Source organism: Budorcas taxicolor, chromosome 3 (assembly GCF_023091745.1).
Source record: "Budorcas taxicolor isolate Tak-1 chromosome 3, Takin1.1, whole genome shotgun sequence".
NCBI classification, from domain to species: domain Eukaryota; kingdom Metazoa; phylum Chordata; class Mammalia; order Artiodactyla; family Bovidae; genus Budorcas; species Budorcas taxicolor.
Window position 1 is genome coordinate 29,802,331 of NC_068912.1, and position 17,439 is coordinate 29,819,769.

Below are 17,439 nucleotides of genomic sequence, written 5' to 3' on the forward strand. Positions count from 1 at the left end.
CAATTACCTAAGGAGCCTCTCTTTGATATAGCCTAAGAAAGACAATGTAACTGAGATTATAACTAAAGAAACAAAAAAACCCAAAACAGGTCACTGAAAAATTAGTAAATTAATTCTTGATTATCTGGAAGACAGCCTGACAGCAGAGTCATTCTATATTCCCTTTGGCCTGAAAGCTCCTAGAATATTATCTTACCAAAACTAGGGAGTGTTCAGTGAGTTCACAATAATTTTACACTCATTTAGGGGGAAAAATCTGAAAAATATATATTTGTAAATAAATGTACTCTGACTTCCCTAGTAATGGGAGAGAACAGACTACTGATAATTTCTCTTGGTTATGGCTCCAAAGGGCGTTTCTGTTTTCTCATTTCTATATTCCAACTATGACTGTAGGAGCCCCAAATGAATTAATGGCCACTGTAAGATAGACTTGTCTTGAAACCCATACATCAAAAGAAGTCAAATGAACATAGCATGTATTCAGAGACCCACGGTGATGAATCTAGACAAATCAGGAGAAATTTTACTCATTTTAATCATGAGAAATCTGATCAGAAATTCTCCTCTAAAAAACAAACAAAAACTAGTCTTCTAACAGTACAGCTTGAAAGGAGGGGAAAATAGCATCATCTTGTGGTTATTCTTATTTTCATTTTGGTACTTTAAATGTTTGGTGGAACATGCTAGGAAGCAGTTTCATTAATGAGTGTCAGAAGTTTCTGCCTTTTCCAAAGGGCTAGATCCAGATGCTCTTAAGTTAGGGCCCTGGACACTCCATTCTGGGGAAGTGTCCCCTGTCAGGCCCTAGTCATTTCTGCTGTGGAGATTTGTATGAAGAAGGAACTTGTCTCTAACATTCTACCAGTCTTCAGATGCAACGTATTCAGCCACTCCAAAGATGCCATTGTTGATCCTCTTTGCACCCTTGTAACACAAGTCAAAACCAGTCACATGAATCAGAAAATTTACCCATTTTATTGATGCATTGCAATTGCTCTACATTTTACCATATTATGTAGAAAATACTGAAAATACAAGCTACTTTGTAAAACCAAAGACAAACATTGAATCCAAAGATAAACTATGTTTTACACAATGGACCCTTTTCCCGTAGTTAGTATTAAATTTTAAATATCTATTTTTTTTTGTTAAAATGATTATTTTACATACTCCCTAAGTACATCTGCGTTACAAACATAGTTCAGTAATTCTCAGAAACTGTTTCTAGAGGCTTGTTGTAAAAGGAAGCGCACAACCAGAAAAGGGAGAAAGCAAAAAAAGTTTAAATCGCACACAATAACTAGCATATCAAATACATTTAATAAAGTTGGAATTCCATTGCAATTTCAAGGATTCAAAGCAGAAATACTAACGTTACATATAATGTACATAAAATGTACTGCTACATGTAGTGAGATTATTTTTCAAGCTGAATCAAAACCACACATTATATAAAGTTTAGCAACAAACAACCATGTAGACATGCTGCACCGTCCATCAGTTTAAAACAAAATCGAAATAGGAAGCAGGCTTGGGTCATTCCTGTCACTGAGAGGCAATTTCATTTCCTGTCCTAAAACAAACCATCCTAACCAGTGGGTTTCTGCGTAATAACGCTGAATAAAACACACATTACTGCACTTGCCTGGCTAAGGGCAGTCAAGCTAGCCCCTCCAGTGGAGGACGATGGGCGGCCAGAACTGTTTAAATCGTGTTCTCATTCCTGGGGCTGGGGTTTTAGCTGAGCACTGACCAACTCTGGAGTGATCAAGTGTCCTGATGAGCCTAGAGTGGCTGCACCTTCCCACTTCCTCTCTCACCCCTAAAGTGGGGAAGCTGGAAATACAAGTTCTGAGAGGACTTAAAGCCTTAAGCCTTAAGTCTGAGGTGAGGCCTCTGTGACCTGGGCCAGCTGCTCACTTTATTCAAGGGGCTTCCCCCATCCTGTCAGGGCTAGCAATGTTAAGCCCCAGAGACAGAATCTAGGCCACATTGAGCACATACGCATTCAACAGACACAGACGCATTTTCATCTTGGTAAATCTGAAATGCCAATTTGCAAAATTAAAACTGAAGATCTCTAAAATTCTTAAAGCCACACACTGCTAGTAAGGTGACTATGATAACAATCTAAGCTCTGAGTATTATTGTCTTCTCCCCATGAAGACTCCTATCTTAAGTGGTATCCACTTACCAGACTGAAGGTGGGGGGTGGGGGGCGCAGGAGTGGAGTGTTTTGTGTTTTTTTTCGCCCCCTGCATCTCATTTCTTACAAAAACAACAAAACTTATCCCTTGTAGAGGAAAGATAATGAACAAAAAAAGCTTCCACAGATCTGCCTTTGAGCAAGAAAATGAGAATGTGTTTGGCAAAAAGAGACACAAAGATCACCCACGCTGACACAGAAAACTGTATAATACTAGTGACAGAAACTGTACAAATTGCTTGGGTATCTTGACCAATACAGTGCTGAAAACAGAACTCAATATAATGATGAAAAGAAAGCAGAAAAACATCAACATGTTCCTGGTAGGCTGTTCTGACTATCTGCCCCATCCTGAAAGCCCTTCCTCCTTCCAATGAAGAAATTCCAAATACCTTGACAGCTCCTCGGTGTTCAACCTGGTACAGAGCTTGCTGACCAGGTCCCATGAAATCTCCCATCTCCATCCTGCACCTCCTTGACACCATCTCTACAAAGAACCAGTCCTAGACGTATCCCTCAAATCCATAACCTTCAGTTCAGATGGAACACATCCACATCTTAGGGTTAACCTTCTTTCCCCAAATCTTTTACGGGCAGGAACTTTGCCATCCCCAGTACCCTCTTCTTGACCCAGATCCGTGCAGGAGCTGAGAGTACAAGGACAATTTCACAGTTTGAAGGGCCCCAAGAATACAGAAGTTGTTAAAAAGAAACCTCAGAAGCCCAATGACTCAACAGGCTTTGGTTCCTTCTTAATATTCTTCACCGGTTAAGAAACCTTTCTGTGAGTTTCTGGTCACCAGCGGCATCACAAAACTCCTTCTCACAGTATTGGGGACATGGTGGGCAATACAACAGGCTCTTTGGTATAAACACATCTGTTAGGCGTGTTTTTTTCAACAAGCAAATATTTTACTAGGAATGTTGACTATTCGCAGGAAGGACTGCCACATGGGAAAAGGAAAAAATCAATCATCTAAAAGTGATTGCACATACTTAAAAAAACAGGGCGGGGGGATGCATATTTAATATTGACTTGACTCCTCTCACCTGCTTCCTAAATTCTCACAGAAGCAAGGTAGCAATGCACAGTGAGAGAGCCACATGGGGAAAATGCTTCTGTGAGAACACAGCTGAGAATCCAAAACAGAAAAGGGTAGAGGTGGTGAGTGAAAAAGAGAAGCTGCTGTTTTTATTTTCCAATGTCGGCAGGGAAACTGAGAACAATGCATATACACAACACAGCTACTAATCCTGTTCTGATAAATCCCAGTGAACAGCTTTGGGTCCACGGGGGCTTGCTGGTCCGTCCTAAGGCAAGCTCACTGTAAACTCTATGAACCACTACATTATCATATAAGGCACTACAATAAGGGAAGGAGGAGAAAGGGAAGGAAGAGACACACACTGAACAACTCCTCACCAGACACACCTGTGCAAAACAATTCCAAGGGTCTCCTCTCCTTGCAGGCAATGCCCCTGCTCACTCAGCACTACAGTAATATGCTCTATTATAATCGCAGTTAGTTCACATACATTCCAACAAGTATCAGTTCATTTTGGTTTAAATACAATGGAGACATCAATTTTATCTCCGGGGTAACACTGGAGGATCAGATACACACTAAATACACAATTCAAGTGTAATCACTACACATTTGATTACAAATAACATTTTGGGTTAGCAGGAAAAATTGCTTGTTATAGTCTTCTAATCAGTATGTACATATTTAATTATGCAAAATATTAAAACACCACCATTACAAAACTTCTAAAATATTTTTAAATTCAGTAATAAATTTTTAAAATATTTTTTGCAATTCCTACATGCACTTATTATATAAGTCTTAGTAAGAGAGCATTCAATTTGCTGCTGGCATACAAAGAAAGCTACTTTTAAATATAAAAGCTATACACAACGTTCTTATCTGATTTCAGATCCTTTAGCTTTCTCCCCAAATAAATCACATAGAACAAAGGGAGAGATGAGGCAAAGAGAGAAAGAGGTGTATTATTGAAAATTCATACTAATCTTCAGGCAAAGCTCATCAATGCTAGTATCGCATAATACAAAAAGAGCTTGCATATAATAAAACCACCACCACCATACAATAATAACCACCTTAATGGCTTTTCCAAGAATAAAATTGAAGCTGAATCAGAGAAAGACTTTTTTAAAATAATTTAAAAAGAATGCACAGGGTTTCATTTAAAAAGAACACCCAGTGCTTTCTTGGTAGGTATGGATTCCCTCACACTAAGTTACCAGCAAATGGTGAGCTGCCTTTTTTAACACTACTTTATAATAAACACAGGAGCAACTGAGAGAATCCCAATAGTAACACAGAGTAGTATGTAACCAGTTTTGCAAAAATAAAAATTTCCCACTAAATATAACATGACATGAAAACAAAACTAAAACACTGTAAGCTTAAATGTCCCATTAGCAAAGGTAAAAGTCTGAGAAATGCGAGACAGTAAAATACAGACTTGTGCAAGCTGCTCTTAAGAGAAGCAATTAAGTCTTGGTTTTTAAACAAGCAGAAAGTAATGGTTTTCCTTTCCTTACTTGTTACCAGATTTCAAGTCCTCCTATCAGCATGTTTCCTCTGACCAGGAATTACAATAAAATAAAGTTAAATAAAGAGATACTTCACTTGTTTTTAAAAGCATTTATAGAAATCAAGTCAGAGAGGGAAAATATTTTTCAAAGGTAACTTCAGAATGATCTCTCTTCCTTGGTAACTGCAGACGATGGGCATCTGAACTCTTCCAAATACCAAAAATGCTGTCACAAAAATAAAGAATTAAAAAACAGGGCAGACTTTGGGAGACTACAACAATGCAGTCAATACTGAGACAGGGTCCCCAGAGAAAAGCCTTCCGCTTCAGTGGGCCCCTGTGGAGCAAGTTGCTGGCTACGGAGTTTCAGGAGAGGGTAAAGGAGGGGCTCATGACAGCCCATTAAGAACTCTCACCCCTCCCCTCCCTTATGCTCACCAACTACAAGTAAGAATACTGGCTGATCTTGGTAGGACTCAGTGGGTATCCAGTGTAAATGGTTGAGCCTCGGGAAGACCCAATGTAAGACTGGGTGGCAAACTGGTGTTGGTACTGAGCAGGGGCCACGCTGGCAGAAGTGAGGAGACTGGGCCCAACACTGACAGGGACCTGGTGCACCAGAGTGCTCGGATGGGTGGCATAGGCTGCAGCGTGCCTTGAGGAGCCCTGCGGGGAGAAGAGATGAGCAATGGAGGTGGTGGAGCCCAATGCAGCCGCAGAGGTGGGGGCAGCATACGTATACAGATGAGGCTGGCTCGGCAGGTGAGCAGGGGCTGGGGCCAGGTGGGGGTGCCCCGTCGAGTGTAGTGGGCTGCCATGCTGGAAGGCGTAGGGGGCTTGGGAGAGCGGGGCCACAAATGCCTGCTGCCTGCGGGGGGCAGGGTTGCTGCTTCTCTCCTGCGAGGTTGGAGCTGATGATGACTGCTGGTTCTGGAAGGAGGAAGAAGGGAGTGAGGAATCTTGAGGTCACTAATGGCCAATTTTGAGAGTTGAGGTTCTAACGTAAACTGCTTCTGGGCTGCCAGAGCACAGAACTCCCAGACTGACAATGCTGTCAGAAGGCAGCCATCCATCCCTCTGCCTCCTGGCAGAACAGATCCTAACCCAGCCCAAACAGCAGCAGTTTGCTCTCCAGTATCACAGAGGAAAGGGGGGAAAAAAGAGTTTACAGGGGTTACCCACTCCTACAAGCGAGTAACTGTCAACTCAACTCACCCTATTCTGGCGTCAGTGACTTTGAATCTTCCCTAACCTCTCTTCCTTGCCAATGTTTCTTTTGTTCTCCTCTAAGTTCTTCACATCCCTCTTGAACTGTGGTGCCTAAAACACATGCACTAACTCGAACGTACATCTGCACCTGCATGCGCTCTCTCTCTCTCACACACACACGTGTGCACACAAACCCACAGTTACACACTCAGTTACACTTTCTCACTGCTAATAGCTTTCATACAAGCACCAAAATTTTAGCTGAGGAAAAAGTGAACACAAATAGAGTAGGGACCCTCCCCACCCATTAGAAGATCAGATGCGGGGAAAAGAGCCCCAAATGCCAGACTCGAGCAACATGTAAGACTAGAACCAGTAGATTAAGTGTATAGACAGCTTTTCACTGTCCCTTGCTTCAAGTAAACAGAATGAGGCTCAAGTGATTTATGACCCAGGAGATAAAAGAAGAGAATCTGGTCTCAGCGCTGGTGGTGGTGCAGAGCTAGGCATGGACTAAAGCATCCTTGGTGCTTTCTAAATTCCAGGCATTTCTCTAATTATCCAGGACAGACTCGGAAGGCCTGACGGGAAACCTGGACCGTATACTCTGAACACACTCACAGAGGGAATAAAGAGACACGGTACATGCAGATGCGATGCGGGCCATGAACACCAAGCTGTCTAACACAAAAGGTGCTTCATTTGGCTTTATTCAGCAATCCAGCCAGAAGCGGGTTTCTCCAGAAAGCAACAACAGGGGGGGTCCCAAACAGAAAGCAGCAGCCCCTAGCGCTTACCTGGCTAAGGTTGAGTGGCTGCGCTGCGCTGGTCCCCCCGCGTTGAGCTCGGTACCCTGTGGGGGTGATACAGCATCCAGATGACTGCCCACTCACTGAAGCCACTGGCTTGGTCTTACTACTCAGGAGACCTAAAAAAAGGGTCAAGTCAGGCCTTAGTTATGAGCAGACATGGGCTCAGTATCACTGAGCTAAACCTCACATGCCAGCACATTAATCTGTATGAGGTTTGCAAGAGTTAAGGTTTCATGTGTATCTTATTTCCTCAATTATATTTACACCAGAGGAACAAAAACTATGTTATCCCTTTTTGTCTTCCTATAGAGCTCCAAGAGGGTCCTTAGAAGGGTCACTTCAGTAAATGGTATCTGATCTCCAGTAACGTGTTAAGGTGCTATTAGAAATATAAACACAAGTAAGAACAGACCCTGCTCCCAAGGAGCCTAGGGTTTTATGTATGAAGGAATTAAACAAGAACAGAAATGACAATGTGAAACTGAGTAAGATACTGGTAATACTTCAGAACATTAAGGTGTCAAAGGGGTTTAAAGGAAGACAAGATTGTATCTTGTTGGGCATTCACTGTCTTGAAATTCTAAGAAACTACAGCTGAATATAAGCATGATCAGTTTTCAAAATTTTGCTTCCTTCTGTGGCCTCATGAGGGAAACTGGAGCATATATTCAGCGGCTGGTGGAGCATCCTATTTTCTCTGGACCCAGTGCAGGGCAGAGCTCCTAGTAATGCTGCTCAGGGATCCCCCAGTGGCTTAGTGGCAAAGAATACGCTCGCCAATGCAGGAGTCCTAGGTTTGATCCCTGGGTCGGAAAGACCCCTTGGAGGAGGAAATGGCAAGCAACTCCAGTATTCTTGCCTGGAGAATTCCATGGATAGAGGAGCCTGGTGGGCTACAGTCCATAGGGCTGCAGAGTCAGACATGACTGAAGCAACTTAGCACAGCTTGACATCAGAAAGTTTTGCCCTGTCTGCAGTGGACAGCTATTTCTGAGGAGAAGAACCACCCTCAAACTAGAACCCTGCTTATGTCTCTGGTAGTATTATAATTCACAGTAAAATACAAAGTTATAAAAGTATGGAAGGGATGGCTATATTGATGCCAAAAATTCACAAGCCTCTCTATAAAGAGAGTATAAAGTTGCGACTGAAAAAGAGCTGCCTAGACAAGGACTGTTTTCTGGGCCCCCTTGCTTCTAGGTGGGACCATGTGATGAGTTTTCACTATTTCCGGGGCTGAAGAGGTTACAACTGTGTGTGCCTGCTCTATACTTCCTTCTTCCTTCCGACTGTATACTGAGGATTCCAAGGCTCTGATCCCTAACTTTCTGCAGGCCTACCAACCAGGAGCACTGGGAACTCATGCGAATACGGAGAAAACTTCTATCATGTTAAGCCAGGAAAACTGGGGTTTGTTATTACAGTTTGCATTTCATTACCCAATAACTAAACCAGGAAGCCTAACCCCAGCATCTCACAGAACAAACAAAGATGGAGGTAATTCGGTTGATGATACAACCCATAAAAGCATCACTGCTATGCCACTGGGTAAGAAAAGATCTAAAGTACCTACTGCTTTCCAAAACAGCTTTTGTAATCATTTTTAATATTATCAGTATTCAATATTACCCTATTTTGGGACTGTCAAATTTGAATCACCTGTGGCAAAAAAACCCCACCAAAAACTGCCTGCTAATTCTCCATGCCACCCAACACATGTCTTCTCTACCTTCTTCCATCAACAGTAAGTACATTTCTGAGACTACAAGCTCATTTTTATATTAATCCAAGCAAAATGAACACAAGGAGATAAAAATTGATGGCAAAAAATAATTTCCCATTACAAGGAACTGATTCCTAAATTAGGTAACTTTTAGGAAAATCTATACCACGAGACTGTACCACTGGCACAAGTTGTAGCTGTTGTTTAGTTCAGTCGTGTCCTATGGACTTCTGTCCCTGGGATTTCCCAGGCAGAATACTGGAGTGGGTTGCCATTTCCCTCTCCAGGGGATCTTCCGGACCCAGGGATCGAACAGGGATGTGTGTACTAAGGATACACACATTAAAGGAGAATTCAATTCCAGCTATGACAATACTCACCTGAGGCCTGGGTTGCTACAGTGCAGTCACCAAGCTGAGTTTTCAGTGGAGGTACAATGATGGTGCGGGTGCCAGGACCCTCTCCCACGACTCTGCCAGGCCCCTCCGGAAGGGGCCCACTATTGCCCCGGAGAGCACTCAGGGTCTCAGTGGAGTACGGGCTGCTCAAGGAAGAGTCAGAGTCTGGAGAATCATTGACAGTGACGTAACTGATGACATTAGACCTTGCCTTCAGGCCAGAGCTGAGGAGAAGAAAAATACATGAAAATTCAGCCTTCTTATAGCAATGTTTCTTTGCTAGTCTCCAGTCCTCCGGTAACAGCAATGATGATAATCACTGTGATAGTAATAATTAACAGTAGTGGCAACAAATTTCTGAGTACTTTTTATGCATCAAGCACTATTCTTACACTCTACATGTATCTCACTGAATCCTCACAACACTTTCAGGAAGCAGGTACTTGATCCGTGTTTTGCAGAGAAGGAAACTGAGGCAGGGGGAGATTAAGAAACTTGACTGCAGTCACACAAGTGGTACGTGGTGAAGACAGGATTCAGATTCAGGACAGAGTGACTCCAAAGTACACACTTTTAACAACTATTCTATGTTGCCTCAGCCATTCCTATTCACAGTAATTTCAACAGTATTCTTCAAACACCACTTTTTTTTCATATCACCCTGCTATAAGGCAACGGCACCCCACTCCAGTACTCCTGCCTGGAAAATCCATGGACGGAGGCACCTGGTAGGGTGCAGTCTATGGGGTCACTAAGAGTCGGACACGACTGAGCGACTTCACTTTCACCTTTTACTTTCATGCACTGGAGAAGGAAATGGCAACCCACTCCAGTGTTCTTTCTTGGAGAATCCAAGGGACAGGGGAGCCTGGTGGCCTGCCCTCCATGAGGTCACACAGAGTCGGACACGACTGAAGCAGCCAGACTATAAGCAGTTCCTTACTCTAACTAAACTTTTCACTATAGGTGTTTTCTAAAAAAGTTTCTTCACAAACTGATCCCTACCTTACTACTTTTACTTTTTCCTTCATTTTAAATAGGCTTTGCTCCAGTCAAAGCAATCCTGCCGGTTATATAGTTTTTGTCATTATTATGTTCCTCAGTGGAAAATTTACTTTTTTCTTCCCCAAATCAGTTCAATGACCACTCTCAAAACTTAGTTATCACCTCTTCTATATGCCAAACACCAAAAACCCAATGAAAAAGAACACAGAACAATCAAGGCAACTGACTATGATCAGACCAAGAGAGGTGTGTATCACAGTCCTTAAATGTATCCACTCTCTCCTGGTTCACTGCTCAATTAAACTTGGATTAAGGTGTTGGGATAAAAGGAAACAATCTGGTACTTAAACTCTTAAGCTGAATGATCATGTAGCAGTCGGGGGAAAGGCGGCAGCCCTACTTAAAGCTCTACCTCTTCCAAAGAGGTCTGTTTACATAAAAACTTACATGAATTTCAAATAATCTCATATCTTCCAACTTGTTCCAATCAACTGTTGTTTATATGCTTCTGTTACAGTATCTGTTTTCAGACTCTGAAGTTCCTTAAAACCAGGGGATCATGTCTGTAGTATATAATGGGCATTCTAAGCCAGAGTAGCCTGAGTAACCATCGAATGTATCTGAACGAATGACTTAACTGATGAACGTAATATTAAAGAAAACCTGACAATGTTCAGTGATGGAAACTTCAGTGTTCTGGCTCACTCACGGAAGGCCATGCTTCCAAAATAGCCCTTTTCAGTCCTTCCTTTCACAGCCACTAGTCTGAAGCCAACAGACTAAGACCAAGAGCAGGAGCCACAGAGCCAGGGGAACTGTCACCTGTCTTACCTATTGGGTTTGTATTTGTTGTCCTCTTCCTCATCAGTGTCGCTGCGGATGGTGATGACACTCACAGCAGGGCTGGGAGTATCTGGAATGATGATTGGCTGATGCTGATCCTGAACAGGAACTAGGGAATTATAGGAAGATGTGGTACGGAGGGGGCTGCTCCCAACCAGAGAATAGACTTGAGATGGCAGAACATCCAGAGAGGACCTGCAACAAAAAGTCGTAAGAAAGATCATTCAGGCTTGGTCCCCCAAACTATAATAGATAACTTTACCCCAGAACTCTGATTTCTTTTTACCAAATCATTAAGCCAATATATTTAACTATAAAAGTTCTAAACTAACTGCTCTAGCCAGAGTTTCCAGGGGCAAGAACACCAAAATTAGAATATAGATTTTCATTTTTGTATGCCTTTTCACCCTGTGGTTAAATTTCACTGTGTAAAGTGGGCAAAAAAATGAAACATCAGCCAAAATCAGGCTGGATTCAAAGTAGCAGCAGAAAGAAATGATTAGTGTAACCAGGACACCTCTGTTCTGTGAGCATGCCCAAAGGTTAGCTCTTTCCCATTTGGCAGCTTCTTGCTGCTTCATACCAAAAGTGTCTATAACTCTACACTCTAAATGCCAGGCAACATCTCTCTCAAACTGGCAGTTTAACTATCAGCCCTAACAGAGACTTACTTAGAAGAGACTGGAGCAGACTGCTTATTCTTCTTTGAAGGGAGGGAACTGGATTGTTGTTGTCTGACAACATGGGCAACGCCAACATTAAGGGGCTGAGCAGTGGCCAAAGTCACGTGGTTCGTCAGCAAGGATGGCTGCTGCATGATAGTGCTGTACTGGTTGCCATGAGAGTGGGCACTCCTGCAGCGACAGGAAGAGAAGCGTGAATGCCGCAAACACTCAGAAATCAGGACCAGACAGGTACGAAAAGCAATGGAAACAACCAAATAAAGTTTTTATTTCAGGCTGGGCACCTGGATTATAAAGCTTTGGGGGTTTTCACTGTATGGTTTCTAATTGTATAAGACTTCCTTTAAATCTGAAGAAATCAATTCCTGAACTTAAAACCTACTGTTTCCCTGTATTCGAAGTTTTCTTGTAACTCCATCTCCTAGCCGGATATGGATTCTTTTCTTCAAGGGTTTCACAGAGATAAATCTTTCCTTTATTTTCTTCCTGTCTCACCAAATCTTCAAGTGCCCCTTCCCTAAGGGATCTGCCCTTGTAAATCTCCCAGAAAGGAACACAGGGCACTTGCCTCCAGTCTGTGAGCTGCTGGCCGCTGCCCATGGCCTCTGGGATCACTGCAGTGGGCTGGACAGAGTTGTGTAGAGCTACCCCAGGCAACTGTTGCCAAGTGGAAGGCAGGAGAATTTGTTGGGTTCCTCCAGGCCAAGCCTGCTGTAAGGAAACACAAAAAGATCCAGACTTGACTCATTCTTGGCTTTTTCTTTTTTTTTAAGATGAAAGAAAAATTCATATCTTAAAAGAAGTTCCTTGTAGATTGTTAACTTGCAGAGATTACAAAAGGAAGGTCAGAGGGGCTCAAGGTTACAAGTCTCATACACAGGGAAAAAGAATGCACTGCTTTCTCTTGGCCACCTCCATAACCTGACCACCAGGGTATTAAAGAAAGGCAGATCCCTGTGGTTAAGAGTTTCTACTGCACTGTAGAGTAAAGAGTTAAGCTCCTGTTAAATGCTAAAGTAATATTTTTGCAAAGGGTCTAAAACTGTCCCTAGAAAGAGTTAAGACAACTCCCTTGAGATTAAAAATAAGAATTTAAAAATGTGAGTGCCAATCAGATAAAAGACATCAGGTCAATTCGACCCATAAAACAAAGAGAAGAATTGTTCCTTTTTAAAACTGTAGTACTCGGAAAATGGAGCCAGATGTGGATGACCAAAGGCCAAAATCCTTTGGCAAACAAGCTTATGCCAGCAAGAGAAAACTAACATCATTTATAGTCATGTGATAGAACTTTTTAAAGGCAATAAAAAATATTTAACAAATAGACGCAGTGTACCATATTTTGTATTTGGTAGTTTCCTAAAATATGTGTAATTTGTAAGAACATAACTCGACATAAAGACTAATCACTGAAACAAAATACATTATTTGTAGTTTTTAACAAGCCATGCCACTTGCAATAGATATCAACAAATATGTTTTCTGTACTTCTTATGAAAATTGTGGCATTTCCTTAAAAAAAGGGAACAGATTTGAAAGTCTGCTTTTCAAACCTGAATTCTACAGTAGAGTCACCTACAATGCCAGAGTACATATTGTTCTGTTTCTTGAATTTCAAACTGCAAGGCCATCAACACACTGTTTTAAAAATACTTCTGCAAGTAACAGATCCACTTGTTACAAATACCGGTTCCAAACAAGAAGCCTTCAAATCAGAGAAACTGCAAACATGTCTGCTACCATAAGCAGAATTCAAAACAAAACAAAACAGAAAATAAGAGAAGTGTGTTAAGTTACACCATGCGTCTTTCCATAAGCCAACACCTGCACAAGACAAAGCATGTAGTTTAATACAGAGCAAGAAATAACATTTCAACGTGAGGCAGAAATCTGGCGTTCCAAGCGACGAACTGTTTTGACAGAGGAAGAGCAAAAATATGCAAAGCGTAGCAAATGACTAGTGCAAACTTAAGAGAAGCAGCAAAGGAGAAGTGTCAACTACCATTCCCAACCTCGAAACTAGAGGTGTGCAAGTTAAAACCAGTGGCTTGGATCACTCCAAGTCGGAAATTCATCTGACTCCCTTATACTCAGCATTTATGCTTATGATGGAATTATTTTGGCAGTGACAGACTTTTAAACTGGAAACTAAACAAACCCCAGCAACCAAAATATGTATTCTGAAAGTGTTTTTCACTCACATGAGTCCTTGAGAAACAACAAAAGAAATTTAAAGCCACTTTGAAAGATGGGGAAATATCAGGATTCAACAGTATCAAATAGGTTTTCAAATGCTTATCTGATTTTAATTTTTAAATAATTAAATGCTGGACGTCAAATAAATAATTCTAACTCCCCCCCAAAAACCAACACACATCCAAAAATCACTGTTAGGGTTCCAAATGTTGAAATATACCTCAAAGTTCTATCTGAGATAGAACTAATTTCTAAGACCCATACTACTACATTTGATGCTGTATTTAATAACTTTTCTCCATGACTTTTGATAACAAAGATATTATTCTTACATAAAGTTTTTCAATCATATTTTCACCTTGGTATAAAGACCTATTTGTAAAATCATTTATTTCCCTATAAATGAGTTCACTTTTGATTTCAACCAACAAATGAAATATGATCTAAAAAGGCTCTAAGGGGAACATGTTTAAATGGAAGATATAAGCTGCCACTGATCATGAGTGGCAAAGAGTCATCTTCATAGGTTCATGGAGGGAAAGTTAATACCAACTAATGAATAAATTACGAGAATTTTAAACATTTCTAATGCACAAAACATTTAGAAGCTTGAAACAGTAGGTAAAGGAAGGAAGCTAACTTGCCAAAGAGTTCAAATTTTGGCCATCCAGGTACCTGTAGCAGAGCCAAACTAAAGGCCACCTCCTTCATTCTTAAGGTTCAGAAGGTAAAAGATAGGGCAGAGAACAGATAGCAGTGCTGAAGCTCTTCTGAGGCTACACCAAGAGCTTTCATCACACTAGGCTGGCAAAGAAGAACCAAAGGATCTGACTCTTCCGGAGTCACACTGAACACCAGAGTCAAACAGTGAGCGCTTCAGCAAATGTCAGGGAGGAAAACAACGAGACATTAAAGATGCAGCAAGAACACAGCCACAAGATGGCACATGCTTCCATGCCCTCTGCAAAGACTCAGTTAAAAACATGTTTTTGGAAAAATGAGAAAACCAGAAAAAAACAGAACAGAAACAAACAGGAAAAATTAAAAATAAGAAAGAAACCAAAGAAACTCCGTTAGTAACACAATCAAGTGAGGGGAATTACCAGTACAGCGGCAGTCTGTTCAACCAGCGCCGGCCGGCCGGCTGCGCAGCTCAGAGTAAAGGGCACCGCATACTGCGGTGTGATGGTGGCTACTTGAGGGTGGAGAGTTGCTACCATTAGTGGTGTACAGCTTCCCTGAAATGTAGATTAGGCAGGTGAGTGAAACAAACACCGAGGCAGGTTATCTGGATTCAGAAGGGTTTTCATCCCCCCCCAAGTTATTACCAAAAATATGCAGTAGTTTCACATCACTTAAAATTCATGTACCAAACACAACATTCCCCTCCAACTCCGCACAGCACTGGCCAACTAGGTCAAATGTCAATGGCCTAAAGCAAAAAAAAATATATAGAAATCCTTCTTGGACCAGATTCAGAGGATCAGGAAACTGAGTTACTAAAAAACTCAGTTAACAAAAGCATGTATTAAGATTTCTCCTCTTCCTGCTCACAATGAGGGTTTTGGATTTCAGGATTTGCTATATGTCGTGAACCACAAACATTTACACACAGAATTTAAAATACAGTATCTGTTGTTTACAGGAACATTTCATGAGTTTTTGATCACCTTAGTTGCATTTTGCATGGCAGGTATAAAGTTTTAAAACTTTCTACAGCCTACTTAAACACAAGGAATGAAGGGATGGATTACTTGAAGAGATATCCTGATATGATCAAACCTCTCAACTGTGATGAAATTCTCAAAGACTAAAGGGGACACTAAGAGAGCAAAAGGGAAACCTTTTATGTTTAGAATTCAAGTGTTAAAATTACATGTTGTACTTTAAGAGCATCTAAATAAAAGATTTACTTCATCCCACAAAATTAAATTTACTTGGGATGATTTCTCAAAGTCTGGCTATTTAAATCTCCAAGTCTAAGGAAGACCATGGCAGAGCTGCAATAGCTTTAGGAATGAGTACATCATTCCATTATAGACGTTCCATTTTAAGTCCACTGAATATGACCAAGAAAGATCTTATGGTCAAAGCAAATTTCATTTTCTAGGACCAAATATCTGATTCTCAACAGTGCTTCAGGGAACTTCGGCACTATTGAGTGTCCAAGCTGCTCTGGCTCTTACCTGGGTGAGAACCCCCGACTGTATCTGTAGTGGCTGAGCAGCTGGTGCCTGGGGGACAATTGGCACTGCATTATCCATCCTTACAGGGAATCCAGAGTGTTTTGTTGTTGCTTGTAGTCCAGCTGTAAAAAGCAACATCACAATTATATTGCTTTGCTAGGTCTGGGGGGTACTACCTGTTTGGGGGCTTTTTGGTTTTTAGCTTTTCAGTTCAAATAATCAACCACCCAGGTTTTCAATCTAGACACTTCAAACAAAGGAGTTTCACCAAAGTCTGAGAAGTTAAGAAAAGGGAGACTTGATTCCCTTCAGGTTAGATCAATAGAAAGATGCTTGATAGGGGGAGGACTAGTTTCAGGAAATTCTAAAATTTTTTTTTATCCAACAAAGCTTAAAACATTATACTCATTCCACTCCCATTAACAGTAGAGGCAAAAATAAACAACTTTGCTTAGTACGTTACATTCACCTTTTAATCTACTAAAGACAGAAAAAAACTTGAGCATTTAAAAAAACATAATCTATTAAAAGCAAAGACTTCATAACTTTTAGTTAGATAAGGAACATTATAAAAAGCTCAATAATTTATTATCTCAGTCACCTTCTTGTTTAGAATATTTTAAGGGGATGTTTTTACCCAACTCCTCAAAAATATATAACCTAGGTCACAAATTAGCCTTAACTATTATGTGAACTGAAGGAATTATACCTAGGACAAAAGTATTTTAAAAGTAGACATTGTGGCTTACAGAAATATTTTTCAGTACTTATTTTAGAAACCTGCTCTTATCACTAATAGCTTTCTAAGAAGACTCTTTTGTTGCCTTTAAAACAATGACCGTATCTCATTACTGTTTTACTCATTATCCTCCGGGCACACATGCTTAAGAAATGTTTCCTACAAATAGGAGTATCTCATTCTAGGGAAGAAGGAGGCTCAAGATAGTTTCCCCTTTTGCTAACACTTGAGAAAAGAACCTTCAAAGCTTTCTTTTAAATCTATCCTGTCAAAGCTTTCTATGTAGAGAATTTAAGTTTCTATTATGCCTCTAATTGACTAAAGCTTGCATTTTTGTTAAAAGAGAGGATACAGCCATTTTAATTAGAATACTCTGTCAGTGCCACTTTCTGGGCTATCACCAACTAGTTTCTCTGAAACTTACTATGGAGGTATCAAATGAGCACAACTCATAAACTCTAATATGTTGCTTCCGGGAATTTTCCATTTCATAGTTCAAGTAACTTAGTAACTAATTGTCATTTAGGAAAACATAATCCAGAAATCTACAAAGTAAGAGAGACTAGTAAAATAAGAATTAGAATACTGTAATAATAACTTTTTAAACAGTGCTCAGTTCAGTTTCAGTTCAGTTCAGTCGCTCAGTCGTGTCCAACTCTTTGCGACCCCATGAACTGCAGCACGCCAGGCTTCCCTGGCCATCACCAACTCCTCGAGTTCACTCAGACTCACATTCATGGAGTCAGTGATGCCATCCAGCCATCTCATCCTCTGTCATCCCCTTCTCTTCCTGCCCCCAATCCCTCCCAGCATCAGAGTCTTTTCCAATGAGTCAACTCTTCGCATGAGGTGGCCAAAGTACTGGAGTTTCAGT

The 17,439-nt window shown here is 41.0% G+C and overlaps 1 protein-coding gene across 3 annotated transcripts in view; it reads right to left on the reverse strand.

Annotated features, from left to right (window-relative positions):
- Positions 1-980: 980 nt before the first annotated feature.
- HIPK1 (homeodomain interacting protein kinase 1) overlaps positions 981-17,439 on the reverse strand; it is a 55,934-nt gene continuing 39,475 nt past the window's right edge. Inside the window, exons 9-17 of one of the 3 annotated variants that reach the window (XM_052638170.1) lie at positions 15,827-15,948; positions 14,744-14,878; positions 12,013-12,155; positions 11,433-11,615; positions 10,750-10,956; positions 8,896-9,137; positions 6,778-6,908; positions 5,210-5,701; positions 981-4,997 (exon numbers count right to left, since the gene is read on the reverse strand). In XM_052638170.1, coding sequence (XP_052494130.1) covers positions 5,213-5,701; positions 6,778-6,908; positions 8,896-9,137; positions 10,750-10,956; positions 11,433-11,615; positions 12,013-12,155; positions 14,744-14,878; positions 15,827-15,948 — 1,652 coding nt within the window. In that variant the 3' untranslated portion in view covers positions 981-4,997; positions 5,210-5,212. Of the gene's footprint in view, positions 5,702-6,777; positions 6,909-8,895; positions 9,138-10,749; positions 10,957-11,432; positions 11,616-12,012; positions 12,156-14,743; positions 14,879-15,826; positions 15,949-17,439 lie in introns of all 3 variants that reach the window. The other 2 variants (XM_052638171.1, XM_052638169.1) reach the window with 2 other exon arrangements.